The sequence below is a fragment of the Dendrobates tinctorius genome, unplaced genomic scaffold (assembly GCF_039654945.1).
Source record: "Dendrobates tinctorius isolate UK_male_01 unplaced genomic scaffold, ASM3965494v1 ptg000230l, whole genome shotgun sequence".
Classification (NCBI taxonomy): Eukaryota; Metazoa; Chordata; class Amphibia; order Anura; family Dendrobatidae; genus Dendrobates; species Dendrobates tinctorius.
Window position 1 is genome coordinate 11801957 of NW_027361897.1, and position 25351 is coordinate 11827307.

The following is a 25351-nucleotide window of genomic DNA, read 5'->3' on the forward strand; positions in this document are numbered from 1 at the left end:
GTGGTCACTACACCACATACCTCCTCCCTCTGTTCAAACTTGTGGGGTTGAACACACATTACCCCGGGATCTCGAGACTGGGCACTCATTACACCTTGCCCCACAGGTCGAGAGAACTGTCTCCGTCTGTCATACGGCCTCATCTCTACGCTAGGCCTCCCCCGCCCCCAGCAGTCGGAATATCGGCCTTGATCTTTGGCCCTCCAGTCACAGTCTGTCATCAGACACTGTTTATTCATCACATTCCTCTCCTTGTCTGTTCCGTTCCCCGACCAGCTCCCCCGGTTGGTGCGGTCATAAGTCTTAGTCAAGCCTACTGTCTGGCATGAGTCTGACTCATTCAGCGTCTCACAGGAACTACAGTCTCTCAGCTTTGTCCTGCCAGTCAAACTACCACTTGCTGACATTCTTCAGCCATCTGCCATGTCACTACTTGGAGAAGCCCTTCAGGTCCTTATTTCTTGGGTTGAAGGCGGCTGCCACCTGGTGTTCTGTACCTCTTTATTGATCCGCCGACGGTCCAGCCTCAACTGCTCAATCTCTTGCAGGTATCCCACTCGATACTCCAAGAGCATCCAAAAGTTTCTCAGGCTTTCCACGGAGCCAACCACCATGATGGGAATCCTACCCTCTTCATCATCAGGAGGGATCCTCACCCTCACCACTCCGGAGATATTCACAAGGTCTTCCATTACCTTCCCGAATCTTCCAATGATTCTCCCAATCAGACCTTTGGGTACCGGAACTACATCTTTCCGCAAAACCCAGCCGATCCATAGCCTCCCTTGCTAACGCTATGCATAGAGCAGCTTTCATATTACTCCGCCTGACCAGCTGTTTGACGTGGAGACATTGCAAATGCATCTCTTTCAGGACAGCTACCTGGTTTGCTGTATCTTCCCTGGCTGATATTATCACCAACTGCCTCGTCTCAGGCGCCCAGTGAACCTTACACGCCTTGACCGCCTCTTTAAAAGCCTCATGCACACCTTCCTCAGCACAGGCTTCTTCCATGTCCTCGGGCACGTCAATCACAGACTTGAAGGTCGTGGCCTTGCTCTCTTCCTGGAAAGAAGGCTCTGGCTTTACCACGGACACTTCCCTTTCTACAGTTGACCCAACCGGATGACTGTCTTCTTCAGCTCTTTGCTCACCAACTTCATGAGATTTTATCTCTTCACGACCCTTTGCCAAGATGGATACTGGCAGTTCCGTCTTGTTATCACTCGAGCTCAGCAGCTGTAAATCTTCGTCCAAGCCCTTCTCCCGCAGAAGACCTTTTACTACTCCTCTGAGTTCTTCCATCTCTTCCCTAAGGGTCTTGTTCACGTTTTGCCACATTGACAGGTGATCTTTGAGCTCAGAGACTTCTTTCTCTAGCTCTTCTATTCTGTGTTCCCTTTCTCTCTCAGACCCACAGTCACCCCCAGAGTCAGAGTCACCCCGATCTGTCAAGTAATCCTTCCAGTTACCCACTAACCGTGTAAATTCTTTAGCCATCTTATCAATCAGGTCAACGTCAGTCCTGTCACGAGACGTCAGGTCCATCCGTTGGGCAGACGTACCCCTTCTTCCGGTCAGTTCTACCTCTGACCTGTCCACTTTAGGAGGCGTCACCGTCTCAGTGTCTGCTGGCCCCACAGTCGAAACGTCTCCATCGTCTGACCATACGTCATCAAACAAAACAAAATCCCGGCCCCTCTCCAAGGCATGCACTAAGTCATGTGGTATCCCGCCCCCTTGGCACTCACCACCTTTGGTCCCCTCAAACATTACTCTGTCTACTGCATAGTCCACCGTGACCCCGTGTTTACAGCGAACCCTAACGTTTTTCTCGGTCAGAGAGAAAGCGAGAGGAGTTCCTGTCAGAGTCACCTGATTCTTTGAGTCCAACCGTCCAGAGACTCCTCAGTGCCACATCACGGTACACACCTGCGGCCCGTCATTTTCCGGAAAGACTGTCCCCGATTCTTCAAAAGTCACACACACACACTGCGGTTCCCCAGACATACCCACTGAGGCAACCAGTGCTGCCATTTCCTGAACCACCCCGATTTGGGTCGCTGCCTCCCTCTGGAACTCCACCCCTTTTTGGGTTACCACCCCAATTTGGGTCACCGCCCCCTCTGTGACTCCACCCCTTTTTGGGTTACCACCCCGATTTGGGTCACCGCCCCCCTCTGGGACTTCACCCCCTTTTGGGCTACCACCCCAATTTGGGCCACCGCCCCTTTTTGGAATTTTCCCATGTCCATTCTACAGGTCTTCTTAGACCACAGTTCACACAGCACAGTTTATGTCTCTTTTACGATACCACACAAGTCCTTGTTGACACTACCACACCTCCTGCTGTCACTGATCTCCGACACCACTGGCTGCCGCTCACACACAACTGCTGGTGTCACCTTCGTAACCCCGCCGAGTTACAGGAAGTCATTTGTCCCCTTCGTAACCCCGCCGAGTTACAGCAAGCCGCTTGTCACCTTCGTAACCCCGCCGAGTTACAGCAAGCTGACTTGAAAGGGAAAAGAAAAGAAACACACATGCAACACAAAACTCACGTGTCCTGTCTGTGTGCTCTTCAGGATGTCCGTCTCCTCTCCTGAGACCATCCAACACACAGGGCGCACCGGGTGCTATTCAGGGAGCCAACCCTCCTCCCAGGTCTCCCAACACACCGGCCTCACCAGGTCCAGGGGCTCAGCGGGTGCTATTCAGGACATCCATCTCTGCCTGAGACAGCCCAACACTCACACCTCACCAGGTCCAAGGTCACACGTGCTCCAGGAATCCGATTCTTCTCCCAGAACCTCCCAACACTGACTCTCAACACAGTCTCTCTCACTGACCTCAGTCAGTACAACACGAACACCTGTCCGTTACCTTTGTCGACCACACAGGTCCTCGGGTACCTCATATCCACAGAGGCACCCTATCACCATCCAAAGTCTCTTTCTGTGACCCCGGTCAGCACATCACACGGTTTTCACAACCGTCACCTGCTGGCTGCGCAGGTTCTCGGACCCCTCTACCGCAGAGGTGTCCTATAAGTCTTTTCCACTGACCCCGGTCAGTATATCACACGGCTTTCAAGACCATCAGCCCTCCTGGCTCAGCGTTGCCAGCACTGCACCATGTGCTTTTGGAAACCGTTGCCCTTAGCAACTGAATTTTGCAGTCCTCTTCCGTTGCTCCTAGCAACAAGGCTACAACACTGCCCATAGCATTTCTCCACCAGTTGTAAGGTAGCGCTGTCATTCAAGGTTGGGGACACTCGCTTGGCAGCCAAATAATCACGTCCGGCACGGATTTTCCATAAAACAATAACAATCCATGCGGTTTATTCAGGCATCATAAACCCATAGCAACAACATAAAGTTCATATAATCAGCATAGTGTTCATGACAGAGCTTCCCTCTGTTAAGCCTGTGGTCACACAGGTTACGCAATTTCCAGTACTCAGGCTCTTCAGCCTCACAGATATCTCACCCCGTCAGTGTTACCTCATGGCTGCTTCAGCTCACTGCAGATGTTCATTCCCTCTCCCTGGGAACTGTCAGACGCTTGCAGCCATTACTCACAGCATTCACGTGCTGTCAGGCAGGAAGCCCCATCTCCCAGCGGGACCTTCCACAACGGACCAACCGGGTCCAAGCATTCTCTCATGTGACCTACCCTGGCCACCTTATATGTTCTGTAGCCACGCTCACTGGGTCTCATGGCTATGATCTTATCACAGGTCCTTCACCCTCACATAGTCTTTTACTACCAGCTTTTTCAGACACACCCCTGGGTGGATTTGTAGGTAGCTCTCCCTAAAACATTGGCACGAAAGATCAGCTCTGCTAATCAGCACATAATCAAGCCTTCAACCCAAGGTCACCCACCTTGAGATACATTACGATCATTCAGCATCCTACTCCTATCAGGACACTGGAAATGTTTATACGCCTGCCCTGGGACACCCACACAGCACTTCCTAGTGAACACAGTGGTCACTACACCACTATATATATATATATATATATATATATATATATATATATATATATACAGTGGGGCAAAAAAGTATTTAGTCAGTCAGCAATAGTGCAAGTTCCACCACTTATAAAGATGAGAGGCGTCTGTAATTTACATCATAGGTAGACCTCAACTATGGGAGACAAACTGAGAAAAAAAAATCCAGAAAATCACATTGTCTGTTTTTTTTTTTTTTCATTTTATTTGCATATTATGGTGGAAAATAAGTATTTGGTCAGAAACAAGCAATCAAGATTTCTGGCTCTCACAGACCTGTAACTTCTTCTTTAAGAGTCTCCTCTTTCCTCCACTCATTACCTGTAGTAATGGCACCTGTTTAAACTTGTTATCAGTATAAAAAGACACCTGTGCACACCCTCAAACAGTCTGACTCCAAACTCCACTATGGTGAAGACCAAAGAGCTGTCAAAGGACACCAGAAACAAAATTGTAGCCCTGCACCAGGCTGGGAAGACTGAATCTGCAATAGCCAACCAGCTTGGAGTGAAGAAATCAACTGTGGGAGCAATAATTAGAAAATGGAAGACATACAAGACCACTGATAATCTCCCTCGATCTGGTGCTCCACGCAAAATCCCACCCCGTGGGGTCAGAATGATCACAAGAACGGTGAGCAAAAATCCCAGAAACACGCGGGGGGACCTAGTGAATGAACTGCAGAGAGCTGGGACCAATGTAACAAGGCCTACCATAAGTAACACACTACGCCACCATGGACTCAGATCCTGCAGTGCCAGACGTGTCCCACTGCTTAAGCCTGTACATGTCCGGGCCCGTCTGAAGTTTGCTAGAGAGCATTTGGATGATCCAGAGGAGTTTTGGGAGAATGTCCTATGGTCTGAGGAAACCAAACTGGAACTGTTTGGTCGAAACACAACTTGTCGTGTTTGGAGGAAAAAGAATACTGAGTTGCATCCATCAAACACCATACCTACTGTAAAGCATGGTGGTGGAAACATCATGCTTTGGGGCTGTTTCTCTGCAAAGGGGCCAGGACGACTGATCCGGGTACATGAAAGAATGAATGGGGCCATGTATCGTGAGATTTTGAGTGCAAACCTCCTTCCATCAGCAAGGGCATTGATGATGAAACGTGGCTGGGTCTTTCAACATGACAATGATCCAAAGCACACCGCCAGGGCAACGAAGGAGTGGCCAGTCTCCAGATCTCAACCCTATAGAAAACCTTTGGAGGGAGTTGAAAGTCAGTGTTGCCAAGCGAAAAGCCAAAAACATCACTGCTCTAGAGGAGATCTGCATGGAGGAATGGGCCAACATACCAACAACAGTGTGTGGCAACCTTGTGAAGACTTACAGAAAACGTTTGACCTCTGTCATTGCCAACAAAGGATATATCACAAAGTATTGAGATGAAATTTTGTTTCTGACCAAATACTTATTTTCCACCATAATATGCAAATAAAAGGAAAAAAAACCAGACAATGTGATTTTCTGGATTATTTTTTCTCAGTTTGTCTCCCATAGTTGAGGTCTACCTATGATGTAAATTACAGATGCCTCTCATCTTTTTAAGTGGTGGAACTTGCACTATTGCTGACTGACTAAATACTTTTTTGCCCCACTGTATATATATATATAATTTGCAAGATATGATACATTAGGTGTAAAAAGCAAAGACATTATCTAAGGAACCAGTTGTTTATACCTGATGTTGGAGAAATAAAATGCTGTGGACCTGTAAAAGAACCAAACAATTAAGTGCATGAGTGAAAAGTAAAGGAAGTTATTGAGTTTTGGCCTAGGAGAGAATAATCAGTAGCAATTAATATTTAAAATGCAGAGTTACATTTGCTGACGTCGCAAACTTGTTTTAGACTATTACATAACTAAGAATTACTTAATTCAGTGTTAAAGGGATTTATGTGAATGTGGAACGAGATTGTTGACGCCAGTGATTGGCTGCAGCAGTCACATGAGTTAACATCTCAGGACGGCTGAAGGAATAACACTGTTGGGTAGGCGAGCACCGGAGTGGAGTGATAGTGCTGGAATGCAGGCATTTATCAAATAAGTAATGGTTCTTTTGCTATTTTGTGCGATTTAATTCTAGGTAAAAATCCCTTTAATTTTTGAATTGCCATCTGCAGTATGTGGAAGTATACATACCATGGATTTAAAAAAATTGTCCCAAGAGTAAAGGATTGGAAAGATCGAAAAAAAATCCAACATTATTCTCTTTGAATGACAAAAATGGCATTATAATGAGCACCCATTCTGATTTTCCTATGGGAACACCTCTCTTCTATGTACTTCACTGTCAGAAATGTTTCAGTAAAGGATACATTTTTTTTGCAATAAATTTTCTATCATTGATCCAATGCATGAAAATAAGAAATAAGCAAATTTGTCAATAGTCTTCATTAAAAATATTCAGACATTTTCTACCATGGTAACAGACTCCAAAAAACTGTTTGTAGACTGAACAAGTAAAGTTAAAAAGATTTAGGATGCTAAAAAACGACTATAAGACCAAAAATATAGCAGATGACATAACCAGATCATAGATAATGCAGAGTCTAACCATTTTCCCCAAAGCGTGTTTTATGTGTTCCTACTTGCTTCCTCAGGAGGTGCAATAATTAGTGTACTCCCTGAGGAAGCAAGTGGGAACATGAGAAACACATGATAGAGAGCATGGCTAGTGGGACTCTGCACAGTGCACCTTATTATGGGTAAGAGTGTTCTGGTATGTACAGTATTTATGACATACAGACAATTTTGTAAAGAATTTGAACAGGACAACACAAGCTTGTAAAACAAGGAAAAATGTGGTAAAGTGTTCAGTATATATCATTGAATGTAGTGGGGACTGTGACTTAGGCTGGTTTCACACTAGCGTTCGATCGCGCAGCGCATCGTGCGCTATCGGGCGCATGCGCAATGTTCCCCTATGTTTAACATGGTGATCGCAGGGTCTTGCGAATGTACGCGCTCTTCAGCGTTTAGCGTGCGCTGCACATTTTACACGTGTGCGCCCAGACGCGCCGTACGCTACATGTTGCAATTTTTTTCCCGGCGACATCGTTAAAAAAATCACGCGCGCACGTGTGCGCTCAGTGTGCGCAAAAAAATAGCATTACAGTCTATGTGGTCGCTGACGAGCGCTTTGCACCGCGCACGTCAGCGCCTTGTGCACGCATGTGATTTGAATAAACAATGTCTAGACACTTGTCTAGAACTCCCCCTAAGCAAGCAACATTGTTTTGGAGGAGTGTAAATAAAAGAAGGTGTGTTCAGGGTCAGACAATTACTCTCCAGACAGCCTTGCAGAGAGCAGACAAGAGCCTACAAGTGTGGATTCAAGCTTCAGGAGCCAAAATGTGAGTATTCTTCAACATAATGTCTGTGTGTCCTGTACAATTTTATAATGTACTAATGTATTTTTTTTTTTCTTTTCAGCATGTCTTCTTCTGGCTCAATGTATTCGCCAACACTCTTGCTCCTGATGATACTGTTGTTTTCGCTGATACATATATTCTAGCAGGAAACATAACAGTGTCCTCAGTATCAACAGTGACTGCATTGTGTCTAGAATTTTATTTGTGCTGCAGCATTGACTGTTTGCAAAGTTCTATCCGGTGTGTGTGCTGATAATTAAGTTGCCTTAAGTGCATTTTCTAATTTTTTTTTCTTTTTTTTCCCATCAGTGAACAAAATCCGCACACGTTGGCGCTCGATGAAGGACCGCTTCAACACTGATGTTCGTGCTGAGGGACAGGCTCGGAGTGGTTCTGCGGCAAGGCGCAGAAGAAAGTACCGCTATCATCGCGAGTTGGCTTTCCTTAGACCGGTACTTGCCAGCGGAGCTTAAGTGGTTTTTTTTGGTTTGTTATTACTATGTGCTTTTCTATTCCACAGGTGATGCTTCTTGTAAATGCATGATACTCATGTTTTCCCTTTCTTTCCACAGCACTTGGAGCAGCACCCTGCAACCTGTCCCTGTCCTGGGAGCGGTTCTTCATCGATCGACCTCGGACCCGTCCCAGTCATCCGACAGCCAGGAAGTATCTTGCAGGTCAGCAACACAGACAGCTGGTGACCAGGAAGCTGGTCCATCAGGTGTTCCCCTGTCCCAGGTCTCTGTCACAGGTTATGCGGGCACTACCCGCCAGCGGCAGAGGGCCTTGGACAGGAATGTCATGCCCGAGTTCATGTACTTGAGTGAGGCCTTTAAGCCCAGCCTCAAGGCGCTGGCCGCCAGAACGGAAAGCGTTTTTTCCCTGATGGAACGTGGTTTTAATCACATGGAACACCGCTTCCACTCTGATGACCAGCGCCTTGACTGTCTGGAGGCCGACCTCAACAGACCAGCGCACCATTTTTTCAGTAAAATTGAACAGGGCATGACGGAACACCTTAGTCCTGAGCAACAGCTGAGTGTGTTACAGGCCTGCAACACTACTTACTTGCAGGCTATGCAGCAGAATCGGTATGTTCAGCAGTCAGTGGTGTCATTTCCAACAGTTCCACCGCTGACTCGCTTTACCACACTACCAACTTCTGCTGCATACCACTGCACGACCACCTGCATTCCCAGCGAAGCCAGACATCACTACACCACCTCAAGTCTGAGTGCTGCTGGACACTCCTCCGCCACCACCACTATGGCAAGCGCTGCTCCTGTATGGAGCACCACCACCGCCACAGCACCACCAGCTTGGAGCCAAACCACAACAGAACCTGCTTGGGCCACCGACACCACCAGTCAACACCAAAGGAGCACCGCCAGCAATAGAGCACCGCCAGCACTCCGCAGCAACAGAGCACCGTCAGCACTCCGCAGCAACAGAGCACCGCCAGCACTCATCAGCAAAGGAGCACCGCCAGCACTCCGCAGCAACAGAGCATCGCCAGCCAGATTTGTCTTTTCAACAACAGTCTCTACATTCTAGTAATATTGCACATACTCGATCCAGCAGGGTTCCCTAACTCCAGTCCTCAAGGTCCACCAAAAGATCATGTAGTATGGAATCCTCTTTTTTTTGGGCTCTTGTGAAACAGTTATCAACGGAGCTATGGATTTCATTACAACATGATCTGGTATCTGGTGGTGGACCTTGTGGAGTGGAGTTGGGGAACCCTGCTGGATCTAGTCTGTTCAATATTACTAGAATGTAGAGACTAGACTACTGTGGAAAAGACAAGTCATATAGATATGTGTTGTCCAAAAAACAAAACCAATCTACATGACTTGCCTTTTCAACAACAGTCTCTACATTCTAGTAATATTGCACATACTGGATCCAGCAGGGTTCCCCAACTCCAGTCCTCAAGGTCCGCCAAAAGATCATGTTGTATGGAATCCTCTTTTTTTGGGCACTTGTGAAACAGTTATCAACGGAGCTATGGATTTCATTACAACATGATCTGGTTTTGGACCTTGTGGAGTGGAGTTGGGGAACCCTGCTGGATCCAGTCTGTCAGTGCAATATTACTAGAATGTCGACACTGCTGTGAACAAGACAAGTCATGTAGGTTGGTTTCGTTGACAAAACATATCTCCAAGACTGACACAAGAAACGTCAGTAATCGAGATATCTGGTGTATTGCACACACTGAATTGAGCAGGGTTTCCCAACTACAGTATTCAAAGCAAACCAACATAGCATGTTAGTAATTAAATTTGAGTTAAAAAAAAAAAAAGTAAACATGATATGTTGGTTGACATTTAGGACTGCATTTTGAAAACCATGGCTATAGAGGATGGTGTTGAGTGCAAGGCATATCTATTGTTCTCATTTAACTATTAGACAAAAAGGCAAGGAACTATAGATATACCTTGTAAATAACCACATAATCTATATAGTAACCTACTCTGGAGTATTAGTTAAATCATGATGCACAAAACACAGCATCATAAATTCACTGATACACCTGGCTACTTGCTAATGGTATTGGGAGTGTAAAAACAGAGAATGCACTCAGTACAGGTATCAAAACAGTTTTTTTTATTAACATACAAAGAACATGCAGTAAAAAAATTTTAAACCATTTGTTCTTGCCATTCCACCCGTCCTACATCTGAGTTGAAGTATGCCGCAAATTGGTCCCTCATTTGGCCAACTTCAACGGATTACCTGAGAGGGTGCTGTGTAAATTCAGGCAATGGATTAGGATCAACATCATCAAGATCAAAGTTCGGGTGCTCTCGAGAAAGTACAAAGTTATGTAGAACAACACAGGCCTTGACCACCTCATCCACTGTTTCCAGTTTCAGATTAATAGCTGTGCCAAGAATGCGCCATCTAGATAGAAGGATTTCAAATGCACCCTCTACTGTTCTCCAGCCCCGGTGAGCCTGTAATTGAAAATTCTTTTGTTGTGGTCCAAGTCCCGGCTGGAGTAGGGTTTCAGCAGGTTTTGGCACATCTGGAACGCTTCATCACCAACCATTACAAATGGCTGTGGCGGACCTTCGGTGTTGGGAAGAGGACGTGGCATGGGGAAATTGAAGTTGTTGCCATACAACCTCCTGCCCATGTCCGAGGTCTTAAAAGCCTGGGAGTCATTCCCACTGCCAAATGCTCCAATGTCCACTGCTACAAACAGTCTGCATCCGCAATGACCATCAGTACAGTAGAAAAGTACTTTTTGTAGTTAAAAACTCAGAGCCTGTTCTTTTGGGCTTGATAATCCGGATGTGTTTCCCATCCACCGCTCCCAAACAGTTAGGGAAATTGCAGACAGTCCAGAATATTTCGGTGATTTCCAACCACTTTTCTGCGGTTGGCATGGGCATGAGTTCGGGACAAAGAACGTTCCAGAGAGCTCGGCAGGTGTCCGCTACAATTCCAGACAACGTGGAGATTCCAATCCGGTACTGGAAGTGCAGTGACGAGAGGGTCTCTCCAGTAGCCATGAATCTGTGACACAAAGAAAACAATAATTAATATTTATGTATACATACATTTTTTAACACGTTAAATAAAAAAAAAAAAAAAATTCTGCAGCCTTTGGTTCAATACATGCCATCCAAAAATTAACGCAACTTGTAGTTACCGACATGGCAGAACTGTAATTATGCCAGATTTGGAAGAGTACATGTCACAAGCAAGAAAAATCAACAGGCATTGGTTTAGCAAAACTACCTACCTTAATGTGACCAGGAGTCGTTCCTCAGGAGTAATCACACGCCGGAGCTGCGTGTCCTGTCTCCGGATGACTTCTTTGACCCGACCAAGCAAATAGTTAAAGGTTTCTTGGGTCATCCGGGTATAATCCGTAAATTTCTCCGGGTTTGCCTGTAGCTCGCTGTAGAGGGTGTGGTACGCTCCACGGCTCTCCCGGAGTTCAATAATGGGATGTATCCACATATTCCGCTGCTGCCGTCTTCGCTGCCTCTCTCTCTCCCTCTGTTCATGGCAAGCAATGGCATAAGCCTGAGCCGTCCTCATGTCCAGATCCAAGTCAAAGTAAAAGCTCTTCCAGCGCAGATCCATGTTTCTCAAGTCAAATGCAAGCAAATGTGAAGAATTCAGGTGTAAACAGGGTCTATACAAAGAATTTCCATAGACACGTCCACTGGTGTCCCATTGGTGGAGTGTGTTGCAAGAATTTTTCAAGGATTTTTTCTTCAGCTTATTGCGCATAAAAAATGCAAACGCTTAAAAACGCATAAAAACGCTGCGATTTTTTTTAGTTATGCGCACAATAATGATACATAACGCAGCATTTACCAGCGTTTGCATGCGCTTTTGACATACGTTTCATGTTCGCTCCAAAAGCAGCGCAAAAAAACGCTAGTGTGAAAGTAGCCTTAGTCACTGGCAAAGCACTGGAGGGTAGATACACTCACTGGCCACTTTATTAGGTACACCATGCTAGTAACGGGTTGGACCCCCTTTTGCCTTCAGAACTGCCTCAATTCTTCGTGGCAGAGATTCAACAAGGTGCTGGAAGCATTCCTCAGAGATTTTGGACCATATTGACATGATGGCATCACACAGTTGGCGCAGATTTGTCGGCTGCACATCCCTGATGCGAATCTCCCGTTCCACCACATCCCAAAGATGCTCTATTGGATTGAGATCTGGTGACTGAGGAGGCCATTTGAGTACAGTGAACTCATTGTCATGTTCAAGAAACCAATCTGAGATGATTCGAGCTTTATGACATGGCGCATTATCCTGCTGAAAGTAGCCATCAGATGTTGGGTACATTGTGGTCATAAAGGGATGGACATGGTCAGCAACAATACTCAGGTAGGCTGTGGCGTTGCAACGATGCTCAATTGGTACCAAGGGGCCCAAAGAGTGCCAAGAAAAAATTCCCCACACCATGACACCACCACCACCAGCCTGAACCGTTGATACAAGGCAGGATGGTTCCATGCTTTCATGTTGTTTACGCCAAATTCTGACCCTACCATCCGAATGTCGCAGCAGAAATCGAGACTCATCAGACCAGGCAACGTTTTTCCAATCTTCTACTGTCCAATTTCGATGAGCTTGTGCAAATTGTAGCCTCAGTTTCCTGTTCTTAGCTGAGAGGAGTGGTACCCGGTGTGGTCTTCTGCTGCTGTAGCCCATCTGCCTCAAAGTTCGACGCACTGTGCGTTCAGAGATGCTCTTCTGCCTACCTTGGTTGTAACAGGTGGCAATTTGAGTCACTGTTGCCTTTCTATCAGCTCGAACCAGTCTGCCCATTCTCCTCTGACCTCTGGCATCAACATGGCATTTCCGGCCACAGAACTGCCGCTCACTGGATTTTTTTTCTTTTTCGGACCATTCTCTGTAAACCCTAGAGATGGTTGTGCGTGAAAATCCCAGTAGATCAGCAGTTTCTGAAATACTCAGACCAGCCCTTCTGGCACCAACAATCATGCCACGTTCAAAGGCACTCAAATCACCTTTCTTCCCCATACTGATGCTCGGTTTGAACTGCAGGAGATTGTCTTGACCATGTCTACATGCCTAAATGCACTGAGTTGCCGCCATGTGATTGGCTGATTAGAAATTAAGTCTTAACACACAGTTGGACAGGTGTACCTAATAAAGTGGCCAGTGAGTGTATGTTTCACTGAGGCTGTTGGCTTCAGTGATCTGAAACTTAGAAGTTTGCTCCAGCCCACTAAGTGCTGAGAAGGCTTAATCGACCATTTTAAAGGCTAGGCTTTTTTGTGAACATCTGAAGTGCGGGTAGGAGTCTGTTCACCATATCTCCTTCCCAGGGTCGGGTGTAGCAGTTAAATAGACAGCCTTCTGAGTCACTCGGCTTCCTGTGTGTCTGGAGTCGGCAGCTCCAGAGAAGTGTTTGTGTTAAACCATACTGAACCCGGTTGTTATATTCGGAGCGGGCGGATCCCCGCAGCTGCAGAGACTGTATACCATTTTGTTTTGTTTTCCTATTTTGCCTGAAGGGTCATGTTTATTTTCGTTTCGCACTGGTATATGCCACATGTATATAATAAACCAGTGGAAGATTTAAAGAGACAGAGTACCTGTGTCTACCTCCATGTGCAGCCGAGTGAGCCGATCTACCACAGGAAATATTTCTTAAGCCAATCAAAAAAGACTTACAAGCCAAGTGCATTATTTTGTGCTCTGTACCCAATACAACTAAAAACTGTAAAACAACATTAATATTAATAATTTTTAATAAAATAATATAACATGATTTCAGTTATTATAGGGTGACTAGTAATTCATTACCTGATGTTGCAGAATTGATATTTATACTTTGGTCTGTAAGAGAAGAATATGATTTGTTGATTTGTTTATCTCCTTGTATGTATATATATATATATAATGGAGCCCCCCTATAAATGATGCAGAAGCTAAAAAGGAGCTTCACATAATCATACATAATGAGTAGAGAGACATGTGATCTGATGGGTTCTTTTTTTCTGGCAGGCCCATAGTGAATTTAAGCAGCACGATCAAGAAACCAGAACGGGGATAACAATTCCCCATCAGAGATAAAAAAAAATTCCTTGATTATCCGATTAGTCCTGTCTCAGTGGTGGGATACCTACCAGTCCGCAAGTTATCTATACTGTGAATAGGTGATAACTTGTTTTCTGGACAACCCCTTTCAGTTTCTAGTTCCATATCATTTTGGATATGATCTTGTTATCTGGAGCCCGAAGACGGTCTGCTTGTGTTAGTATTATAGGCCCCTAGAACTATAAGATAAATCAATGATGCAAAACACAACCGCAGTCAGTGCAATATATGAGAGAAAGTGGCAGTGGCCAGTGAGTATTCTAACATGATAAGAAAACTCTCTCATTAACCCCCATTAGCACCCATACCGGAGAAGAACAGCTACCAGGCTCTCAAGCAGGACAATTATGAAGATTTACATCAAAAAAGTGCTTTGCCCACAAAGAACATCCCAGTAGGAAATCAGAAGCTTCTTGAAGGTAGAAAAAGAAGTGCTATGGTGAAGAAGAAAAGGTGAGTGCTGCTCGTGGCGGATTCCCTACTGAGAGGAACAGAAGCTGCTATCTGCCAACCGGATATTACGTCACGAGAAGTGTGCTGTCTGGAAACGATATGCAGAGACTTTGAAGACCTAGGCAAGAAAGTGAAGGAACTGGGAGCGCAGATGGTCTTCTCATCCATCTCCTTAGTGGATGGACAAGGACCATGGAGATTGAACCGAGGTGAACAACTAGTAAGATGATGGTGCCATGAACAACGTTTTGGGTTTCTTGACCATCGAGTGAATTACCTGTATGATGGACTCCTTGCTAGAGATGGGTTGCATCTTACAAAAACAGGAAAACACATGTTTGATAGATGCCTTGCTACACTCATAAGGAGAGCTTTTTAAACTAGAGCAATATGGGATGGGAAATAGACGGCCAGGAAAAAAATATGCAGCTAATGAATTCTTTTGAAAATGCTGCTATTAGAAGTGGAAAGGAAGTACAAAAACAGCAAATTCTGAATGAAAATAGAGGAGCAAGTCAAACCGACTACAAACTAAAATGTGTCTATTTAAATCCACAGAGCATGGGAAACAAACAAGGAGAGTTGGAGCTGCTAACACAGGAAGAGAGATATGATGTCATAGGCATCACTGAAACTTGGAAAGATAGACATGCTTGGAATGCAAACCTTGAAGGCTTATTTATTAGAAACAGGATTAACTCGAAGGGAGTAGGTGATGCATTGTATGTCAGGAAAACGTATATCTTCACAGAGATTCGAACTTCAGAGACTGGTAGCTCTGTAGAAACTGTTTGGGTAAGATTTCAAGGAGAGAATAACAGAATGGACACTATTGTAGCTGTTTACTATAGGCCCCCTGGACAGTCTAAAGATATGGATGAACTCTTTTTACATCAGATATCTCTATTCTCAAAAAAGAACGACATAGTGATCATGGGAGATTTTAACTATCCACATATTTGTTGGGAATCTCTCTCAGGTAAAAGTACTGTGTCCAGAGAATTCTTATCTTATCTTGCTGACAACTTTATCTATCAGAAGGTAGAAGAGAGAACATGAGGATATGCAATCTTGGACCTAATTCTTACCAACAAGGAAGAAATGGTTGATGAAGTAAAGGTGGGTGGGAATTTAGGAGGTAGCAATTCGAGCTATCCTCGAATTTGGATTACAAGAGGAGGGAGACCACTGAGTATTCAAACTTTAAGGTTGGACTTCAGAAAGGCAGATTTTAATAGACTCAAAAAGAGGGTGGGAAAGATCCAATCTCTGGATGTTCTAAAGGACAGAAATGTCCAACAAGAATGGGAGATTTTGCTAGATAAAATTATCACTGCACAATGGGTAACTTTCTGAAAAGAAGAAAGAATTGTAAGCATTTAAAGAGATGAGGGTGGAAGAAAACAGAACTTAATCACTTGTTAAAAAGGAAAAAATAAATGCATATCAAATGGAAAGTGGGGGGATATCTAAAGAAGAATATAATGCTGTTTGCAGAGAATGCAGGGCAAGTGTTAGAGCTAACGCCAGTAATGAAGTAAAGCCAGTAATGAATTAAAACTTGCAAGGGAGACCAAAAGCAGTAAAAAAGGATTTAGAGGATATGTCAAAAGCAAAAGAAAAGTCATATAGAATTTTTACAGGATGAAAAGGGTGAAGTGGTCAAAAATGATGTTGAGAAGGCCAAACATTTAAATTCCTATTTTGCATTTGTGTTCTCTAAAAGAGCAATTGAAACATCAATTGATTTTCATGGTGCCATTGAAGGAATAAAAGAATCCACACTATCCATAGACAGAGAGATGGTGAGGGAACACTTAATTAATTTAAATGAATTTAAATATCCTGATCCAAATTAATTACATCCTAGGTATTGAAAGTGTTAGCAGAGGAAATTGCACAACCACTAGTCAGAATCTATGAAAAATCCTGGGAAACAGGAAAATTCCCAGAAGATTGGGAAAAGAAGACCGAGCCAGGAGATTACAGGCCAGTGAGCCTTACTTCTATACCTGGAAAGGTATTAGAACAAGTTATTAAACATGTATGTAAGTACTTGGATAATAATACAGTAATAAACTAAAGCCAGCATGGGTTTGTATCAAACAAGTCATGCCAGACTAATCTAATTTCCTTCTGTGATGGAATCACTGACTGGGTGAATTAGGGAAATGCCATAGATATAGTATATCTTGACTTCAGCAAAGAATTTGATAAAGTATCTCATACTATCCGTATTAAAAAAAATTAACAAGTATGGAATTGACAAAGCTAAGGTTAGGTGGATTCATAACATTCTCAGTGATCGTACTCAAAGAGTGGCAATAAATGGTTGCTCATCCAATTGGAAAAGTGTTTCAAGTGGGGTACCACAAGGCTCTGTCCTGGCCCAAGTCGATGTTCAACATTTTTATAAATGATTTAGATAAGGGAACTGAAGCAAAAATAATCAAATTTGCAGATGATGCACAGCTAAGAGGGATAGTTAACACTAGAGAAGACAAAGGATTCAGAAGGATCTAGATAAGCATGAACAATGGGCAGCAACTAATAGAATGGTATTTGACATGGAGAATTGCAAGATTCTACATCTGGGAAAGAAATACAAAAATTACATACCATATATACGCACGTATAAGCCGAGATTTTCAGCCCAATTTTTTGGGCTGAAAGTCCCCCTCTTGGCTTATATGCGAGTCATATACTGGAGGTCAGTGGGGGAGGGGGAGTGGGGGTGTCAGACATCATACTCACCCCCTCCTGGCACGTCTGTGCAGCCCATGCTTCTCCCTCGGCTGTCTTCTACCTGCATTCAGCGGTCACGTGGTACCGCTCATTAAACTCATGAATATGTGCATATTCATGAGTTTAATGAGTGGTACCACGTGACCGCTGAATGCAGGAAGAAGACGACCGAGAGAGAAGCAGGGGCTGCAGAGAAGACCATGTGCCAGGAGGGGGTGAGTATGACAGGGGCAGAGCAATACTCACCTGTCCCTGTTCCAACGCCATGCACCGCTGTGTCTCCGGGTCCTCCTGCTGTGATTTTCAGCAGAGGGTGCGATGACGTAGTCAGTGCCCGCCCTCTGCTGAACATCACTGCAGAGACCTGGGAGACACAGCGGTGGACGACGAGAGGACCGGTAAACATCGCCAGTGCTGGGGGCCTGAGCAAGTGGCGACCCCAGCACCTGGCCCCCATAGCGCACTGTTGTCACCGCCTGCTCAGGACACTGGCACCTGGCCACCAGCAATGGAGAGGTGAGTATGCCATTTTTTTTTTAATTCCAGCAGCAGCAATATATGAGAGTATTTATGGAGTATCTTATGGGGCAGCATTAACCCTTGTGCAGCAGCATTTTATGGGGGTATTTATAGAGCATCTTTTGGGGCAGCATTAACCCTTGTGCAGCAGCAATATTGGGGGGTATTTATGGAGCATCTTATGGGGCAGCATTAACCCTTGTGCAGCAGCATATGGGGGGTATTTAAGGAGCATCTTATGGGGCAGCATTAACCCTTGTGCAGCAGCATATGGGTTTTTTTATCTATGGAGCATCTTCTTGGGCCACCATTAACCCTTGTGCAGCATTTTATGGGGGGATTTATCTATGGAGCATCTTCTAGGACCACCATTAACCCTTGTACTGCACCACCCTCGGCTTATACATGAGTCAGTAAGTTTTTCCAGTTTTTTGTGGCAAAATTAGGGGGGGTCGGCTTATACACAAGTATATATGGTATATAGAATGGGAAGAGTAGAACTAAGCAATAACATGTATGAAAAAGACTGGTGTATACTAATAGATCACAGACTGCACATGAGTCAACTGTGTGATGCAAACACAGAAAAAACGTGTCCCCATCAGGCAGCGCCTTTCTGAATCCTGCTCATATAGGTACTGTTCATATGATCAGGTTTTAAATACATTAGATAGGACTGTTCAGAGATGGGTATACTGTGACGTTGGTGGAGTGGCTTAGTATACATTTTTTGCAAAAAACATATCAACTAAATACCCTGTTTTTGTTATCTTTTTACTAGCACTTGCTGTTTACTGTTATATATATTTTTTACAACAGAGTATTTTTGCATGTTTGTTGTACTGTGTTTTTTCTGTGTTTCAGTCTTTGGGTGGTTTGAAAACTGTCCTACAGACTTGTTCACTTTTGTGCATGTCTCATGTGTTTTTAATCTATTAGTTTCTTGCATATGCAAGTTTTGGGAGATTCCTGCCCCTCTCTTGTGAGACATGCACATAAAAAGCTGTCTTAGAACTTCCGGTTCCGGTGCTGCCCTGGAGGACGCAAGGTGAAGGAGCTCCCGCCTGACCCGCCACATACCGGTACATATTTCACCGCCCGCCGCGATCCCAGGCCACAAATAGGAGCGAGTGGTGTGATAGGAGCAGGAGTGATGGATCGCTACGTCCTTAGAAGTGCGGGGAGAGAGGAGGAGGATGGAGGGCAGAGGAGAGAGCGAGATGAAGAAGCTTCTGGCAAGATGGCGCTGACACACGAGGAGAGTGGAGGAGTGCAGGAGGGGGAGGAGGGAGACGGGAGCAGCAGTGTGCAACGCTGCAAAGACAGAGGTGAGACGGAGACAGGTCATAAAAGGGAGAGGAGGAAAACTACACAAGCCAGGGATATACTAATCGACTATAAATTGCTGGCAAGAGAAGTAGTTACCTCACTAAAAGAAGATGTAATGCTAACAATTAAAGAAGTGGTACACAATTCATTGCTTGAGCTTCAAAATGCCTCAACACAGCAAGAGGTCAGAATTCAGGAAATTGAACAGAGAGTGTCAGAAGCGGAGGATAAGACAGAGGAGATGAAGTCACAGATAAATGACCTGCAAAAACAGTCCACCTATATGGCGGGCAAAATAGATGACTTGGAAAACTGCTCCAGACGGAGCAACTTAAAACTGGTGGGGCTGCCGGAATCACTGGGACCCAGAGCACTTGATGAGATATGTGAAATTGACCTCCCCAAAGCGCTGGGGCTCTCGCACCGTTGCAGAGTAGAAAGAGCTCACAGGGTGGGCCCACCTCGTGAATCAGAGACAGTAAACTCTCGGAATGGCGTACCACAGCGTCCTAATATCACAAAACCCCGCCAAGTGGTGGTGAAATACCTTGATTATAAGGATAAGGAAGAGGTGCTTAGAGCATTTAAGAGCAGGCGGCAGCCGCTATTAATACGAGGTCATAAGACACTGGTATACAACGATTACTCCATAGATGTCTCCAGAAGACGTAAAGCGTTCAGCGAAGTGTGTACAATTTTGTTCCGCAAAAACATTCGTTTTCACCTGATGTATCCAGCCATACTCCGTTTCAGAGCACAGGAGGGTAAAATGAAAATAATATCTGATCCCAATGAGGAGTTAAACATTATACAAAGCAGTTGTGGAACACAAAACGGACATGAGGAGAAAGACGCTATGAGATCAAACAGTCAACTAGATATGAGAAAACAACGCAAAGACACCAACGTAACGAGAGAAGAGGATTCACGCCAGGAACTTCACATAAACACTGATATTGAAGAAATGGACTTGGAAAATCGGATCAGGAACATAACAACCGCTGAAAGATTTCACTCCCCGTTTCATGTCCCAGAAGAGGAGGTGATCAAACAGTAGGGCGATCCAGAAAAGATGGGATGCGACGACCAGCGGAGAGACGAAATTTCACCATTAATTTGCTAATTGAATTCTGATATTTTCACTCCCCCAAGTACTCTCTTGTGCGTGGCTTTCCATTTCCTCTTGCTTCCTTTTCGCTGTCTGTTATCCTTCTAGTCCCCCTGCGGGCTCTGTGCCCCCCCTCTTTTTTCTCTTTCTCTCTCCCTACCCTTTTTCCACATTATACACATTTTTATTGTTGGTAAGAGTGACATGTGACCAAACAACCGGGGGAGGTTTGGGAGGGTAGACAGGGTTTAGCTGAAATTTGTTATAGTTAAAGAAGATCACATATGTAAGATATATTGCAGAGAGGTTGGTCATTCTTGTTTATAGGCGGGTCAGTTAAAAGGCTCTGTAGGGGAGGCGGGAAGGGATTGTCGACGTTTGAGGGGTAGAAAAAATGGAAGTCGAAAATGGGGAAAATAAGTGGAGGAAAATAGAGGAGAAATGTGAGGGGAAGGGTGGGGAATTTTCTTTAAAAGAGGGTTTTTATATATGGTTCCAAACTGAAAGAAGGTGGGGGATAATGACAAGAATGGGTCGCGAGCTCAGGTCCTCATATGGAGAAAATTATAAATTGAGATATAAAAACAGCGGAGGAGGAAACCCTCCCAGAGCTCAGATATGCCAAAGATAGTAACATGGAATGTGAAAGGCCTAAGGTCCCCTAACAAGAGAAGCATGGTTCTGAGACATTTAAGAAGACTGAAGGCGGATATAGCCCTGCTTCAGGAAACACATTTGGGGGAGAGCGAAGCATTTAGGATGCATAAGATGTGGGTAGGCGCAGTGTTCAGTTCGGGGACCTCAACTAGAAAGGGGGGAGTAATGATCCTAATAAACAAATCATTTGCTCATAGAATAATGCAAAAAGAAGGGGATGAGGAAGGGAGACTCTTACATCTACTCATCGAGGTATGCGAGGAAAAATTCAGCTTATACAATGTTTATGCACCTAATATATCTCAAAAAGATTTTTTTACAGAGTTACAAAACAGAATCCTGAGGGATGCAGAGCCCATTGTGATATTAGGAGGCGACTTCAATCAGGTTATGAGAGAGGGAGAAGATAGAAAGAGATTATCGTGTAGAGAGGGTAATACTGGGGAACGACAGGGAACAGGTAGGAATTATCTGGAAGATATGACTTCGCACCTACACATCAAAGACATTTGGAGAGTGTTGCATCCGCAGGAGAGAGAATATACCCATTATTCACATGCTCAAAATTCATGGTCTAGAATAGATTTGATATTGGGGTCCGACAACATGATACAAAGGACACGGCGGGTGACCATAGAAGATATGGTCATATCAGACCACAGCCCAGTAGCGATAGAATTGTCAGAAAAATTTCAGAGGGGGCAGGATTTTTTATGGCGCTTCCCCTCCTTTTTACTAAAAGATGGAGACTTTGGAAAACAACTCAGGGAATGGTGGACAGAATATGCGTTGTTAAATACCGAACATAAACAGAACGCAAAATTATTCTGGGAAGCAGGGAAAGCGGTAATACGGGGAAGGATCATAGCCTACACGTTAAAGCTGAAGAGGAAGATCAGGGAGCAATATGTATTAGCGAGTAATGAGGTAAGGACTAGGTACACAGCTTTTAAAACTTGTCCAAATGATTCTAACAAACAGAAATGGGTAGAGGCCAAAAATAAATATGAGGAATTGGTGGAGAGGAGGGAGCAATTAGTATGGGGGCAAAGAGAAGTAGAATTGAACAGGTATGGTGATAAATCTGGCAAACTCCTGGCTAATCTAGCGAGAGGCATACGCGCGCAAACCCTAATAACAGCTTTAAAGGGGAAAAAAGGGGATATGGTAACTAATCCCAAAGACATTAATGGGATTTTGGGTACATACTTTGCAAAGTTATACAAAGACGAATCTGACAATCTCACGGGGGGGGAGGGAATGGCTAGAGAAAATAACACTGACCCCACTTACAGAGGAAGACAAATGCTTTCTAAATATGGACATCAAAGAGGATGAGGTACAGTCCTCAATAAGACACTTGGGAGCGCATAAAGTCCCCGGCCCGGATGGGATGAATGGGGAATTCTATAAAGAACTTAGATCGCAGGTAACACCCACCCTGACACGAATGTTTAACAACATATTGAAAGGGGAAAGCTTGTCAGAGGACATGAATACGGCTTATATCAAACTGCTCCCAAAAGGGGATAAAGATAAAGATTCACCCTCGGGATACCGGCCAATATCACTGATTAACCAGGATATCAAGATATTATCTAAGATACTTGCTGATCGCTTAGCGATGCTGTTACCAAAAATAATCACAAATCACCAGACGGGTTTTATCAAAGGTCGATCAGCAGTCACGAACGTGAGAAAAACTCTACTGATCCTAGACGCAATTAGAGCTAGGAAATTAGATCCACGTGCCGGCCCAGCCATGGTCACATTGGATGCAGAAAAAGCATTTGACAATGTGAGGTGGCCGTGGCTGGGTATGGTACTGGACAAAATGGGAATGGTGGGTCCATTCAGAGACTATTTAACGACCTTGTACAAAAACCCCAAAGCCAAAGTATATACACCGGGATTTTTGTCTGACGCTTTCAAACTGTATAAAGGAACCCGTCAGGGATGCCCTTTATCGCCATTGCTATTCAACCTAGCGATAGAACCCCTCTCTAGATTCCTTAACTCGCAAGATTCACATGAGGGGATTAGAGTAGGATCAATGGTAGTTAAGTCTGTGCTTTTCGCTGACGATATTATCCTATACATGAATAACCCAAAAAGAGATTTGCCACGCCTATTAAGGGAAATCGAAAAATTCGGGGCTTTCTCTGGATTTAAATTAAACAGGGCAAAATGTGAAATATTGATGTTAAGGGAAGGGAAAGAAAGTCAGGGAAGAGATAACTTGGTAGGGATCCCGATAATGAAATCCTCACTAAAGTATTTGGGCATACAAATTGGGAGATCCCCAGGTCAGGTATATGTGCTGAATTATAGACCCCTCATAGACAAAATTGAAAAAGAATTGGAGAGGTGGAAAGGGCTACCGCTGTCGTTCTTGGGGAGATGCCATCTCTTGAAAATGGTGAGTTTTGCCAGACTGTTATATCCCATGCAAACCATACCCCTTCTGATCAAACATGTAGATTGCAACAGAATTAACAGGGCTTTCTAAAAGTTTATTGGGGGGGGCAAAAAGCCAAGACTACGCGCCAGAATATTGATGGGTCATAAAGATAGAGGGGGGGTAGGTCTACCCAATGTGCGTGGTTATAATTTGGCTTGTCTGACACATCATATAATTGATTGGATAAAGGGCACATCGAGGTGCTCTGGAATCCCAACTGTGCAAACCATGGGATAAAGTTTCGTTACTGCACGCTTCCTTGAGTGGGGTGCCGAGCGAAGTTAAACACTCATGATTTTTAGAGACACTCTCATGACCTGGAAGGTGGTGAGGAAGAAATTCAAATTGTCTTGGTCAATTTCCAAACACCTGAACATATGGGCACACACAGATTTCAAGTTAGGACGTGAGAATGCTTTGTTTGAGGAGTGGAAGAGGAAGGGGGTGAGAAACGTGGGTGACCTGTTACAAGAGGCGGAAGGCAGGTGGTTGAAGGGGGCAGAGGTAATAGAGAAATTCAGTCTCAAAGAGTCTCAAATCCTCCAATATAACCAAGTGAAATTTCACATTTTGGGAAAACTTCGGGAGGTGACCAAAGAAATAGGGACTAACGAATTTGACACAATGACCAAATGGGATATACAAGATGTGAATATCTCAAAAATATATAGTTATGCAAGAGAAATCCTGTTACCATCAGGGTCAGACAAAATGTTTAGCTGTTGGACTCGAGAATTACACTCAGAGGACGCGATGGAATGTGTCTTGGAGGGCTGGGGAAGAGTAAGGAAACACATCATCTCCGAAAAATGGAGAGACAGACACTTTCGAATTATGCACGGCCTAGTGCTTGGTTTTAACATTCCTCCTTCAGCAAATTGCCCAAACAGAAGAGAGAAATGCCCTAAATGTCAGAAAGAGAGAACTGACATGATCCATGGGATGTGGCACTGTCAATATACACAGAATTTTTGGGCGATGGTACAGAGGCTCACCGAGGAAATTTGTGGGGTTAAGGTGAAACTTGAACCCATATGTTGGATACTGCACCATACAGGAAATAGAGGGAGGGAAGAGAGTGTTCCTAAATTATTTCATGTTATAGCATTACTGGCCAAACGATTAATCCTGAGGAACTGGCTAACGCATGACACTCCCAGACGGAAAAGATATGATACTGGGCCTTAAAAAAGCATTGGACATTGATAAAAGAGAGGCGATGAGAAACAAAGACAGGGAAACAGCTAAATTCATGGGGAAATGGAGGAGGTTTATTGAGAACAAAATGACAAAAGACGAAAGGATAGAGGTAATGAAGCCATTTATACGCTTGAACTGGTATTTACTCGAGAGCATAGGGGGAACGTTGGGGAATCTGAAGGTCTGAAACTATGTGAATGAACACATGCCTGAAATGAGGAAGGTGGACCTGGGCTGCGCGCAAACATGATTTTAATTTCTTCATTATTTTTGGGGTTTTGTTATTATGGGGATTCGATCACATACTGCCTTTATCTGTGAGATAATATGTAAGTTTACAGAAATGTTCAACTGTATGAAAAACTTGAAAATTTAATAAAAATGATTTTGGAAAAAAAAAAAAGTTGTCTTGCACGGCGTGTCCACATCGGGCAGCGCCTTTCTGTATCCTGCTGATATAGGTACTGTTAGGAATGGCGGAACGCACTAAATAAAATAAATAATAAAGTGCGTTCGCTGCTCGGGGTCCACCGTACTGTAGGTGTTATAACTGCAGCTGAGTAATGGCAGATGCACAATATGGCGGTATAATGAGCATGGGGCTAAACGTCACCCAGGTGCGCAGAGCAATCACTGTTTAATCACAGAGATGCCAGTAAGGGTAAACACAAAAAGGCTGAGCCTGTCAGCGTCACAGGTCTCAGATATATGCACACACGGTATCAGGTGAAAGGTGCAGGACCAAAGGCAGAAGGAACTGCGTCCCTCTAGACCTACCGTGTGTGCGGCGTCGCTACAGCGGGCGCCAAAGAGAGCTGCAACTGCAGCGCGGCATAGGACACTGCCGCGAGACGATAGTTCCGTGAGGAGTAG

At 44.5% G+C, this 25351-nt stretch overlaps 1 protein-coding gene across 1 annotated transcript in view; it reads right to left on the reverse strand.

Moving 5' to 3' along the window:
- The window catches only part of LOC141059709 (scavenger receptor cysteine-rich domain-containing protein DMBT1-like), a 149517-nt gene that overhangs the window by 107681 nt on the left and 16485 nt on the right, over positions 1-25351 (reverse strand). The window contains exons 5-6 of the mRNA XM_073555826.1: positions 13713-13745; positions 5708-5737 (exon numbers count right to left, since the gene is read on the reverse strand). Of these exons, the coding sequence (XP_073411927.1) occupies positions 5708-5737; positions 13713-13745 (63 nt within the window). The remainder of the gene's footprint in view (positions 1-5707; positions 5738-13712; positions 13746-25351) is intronic.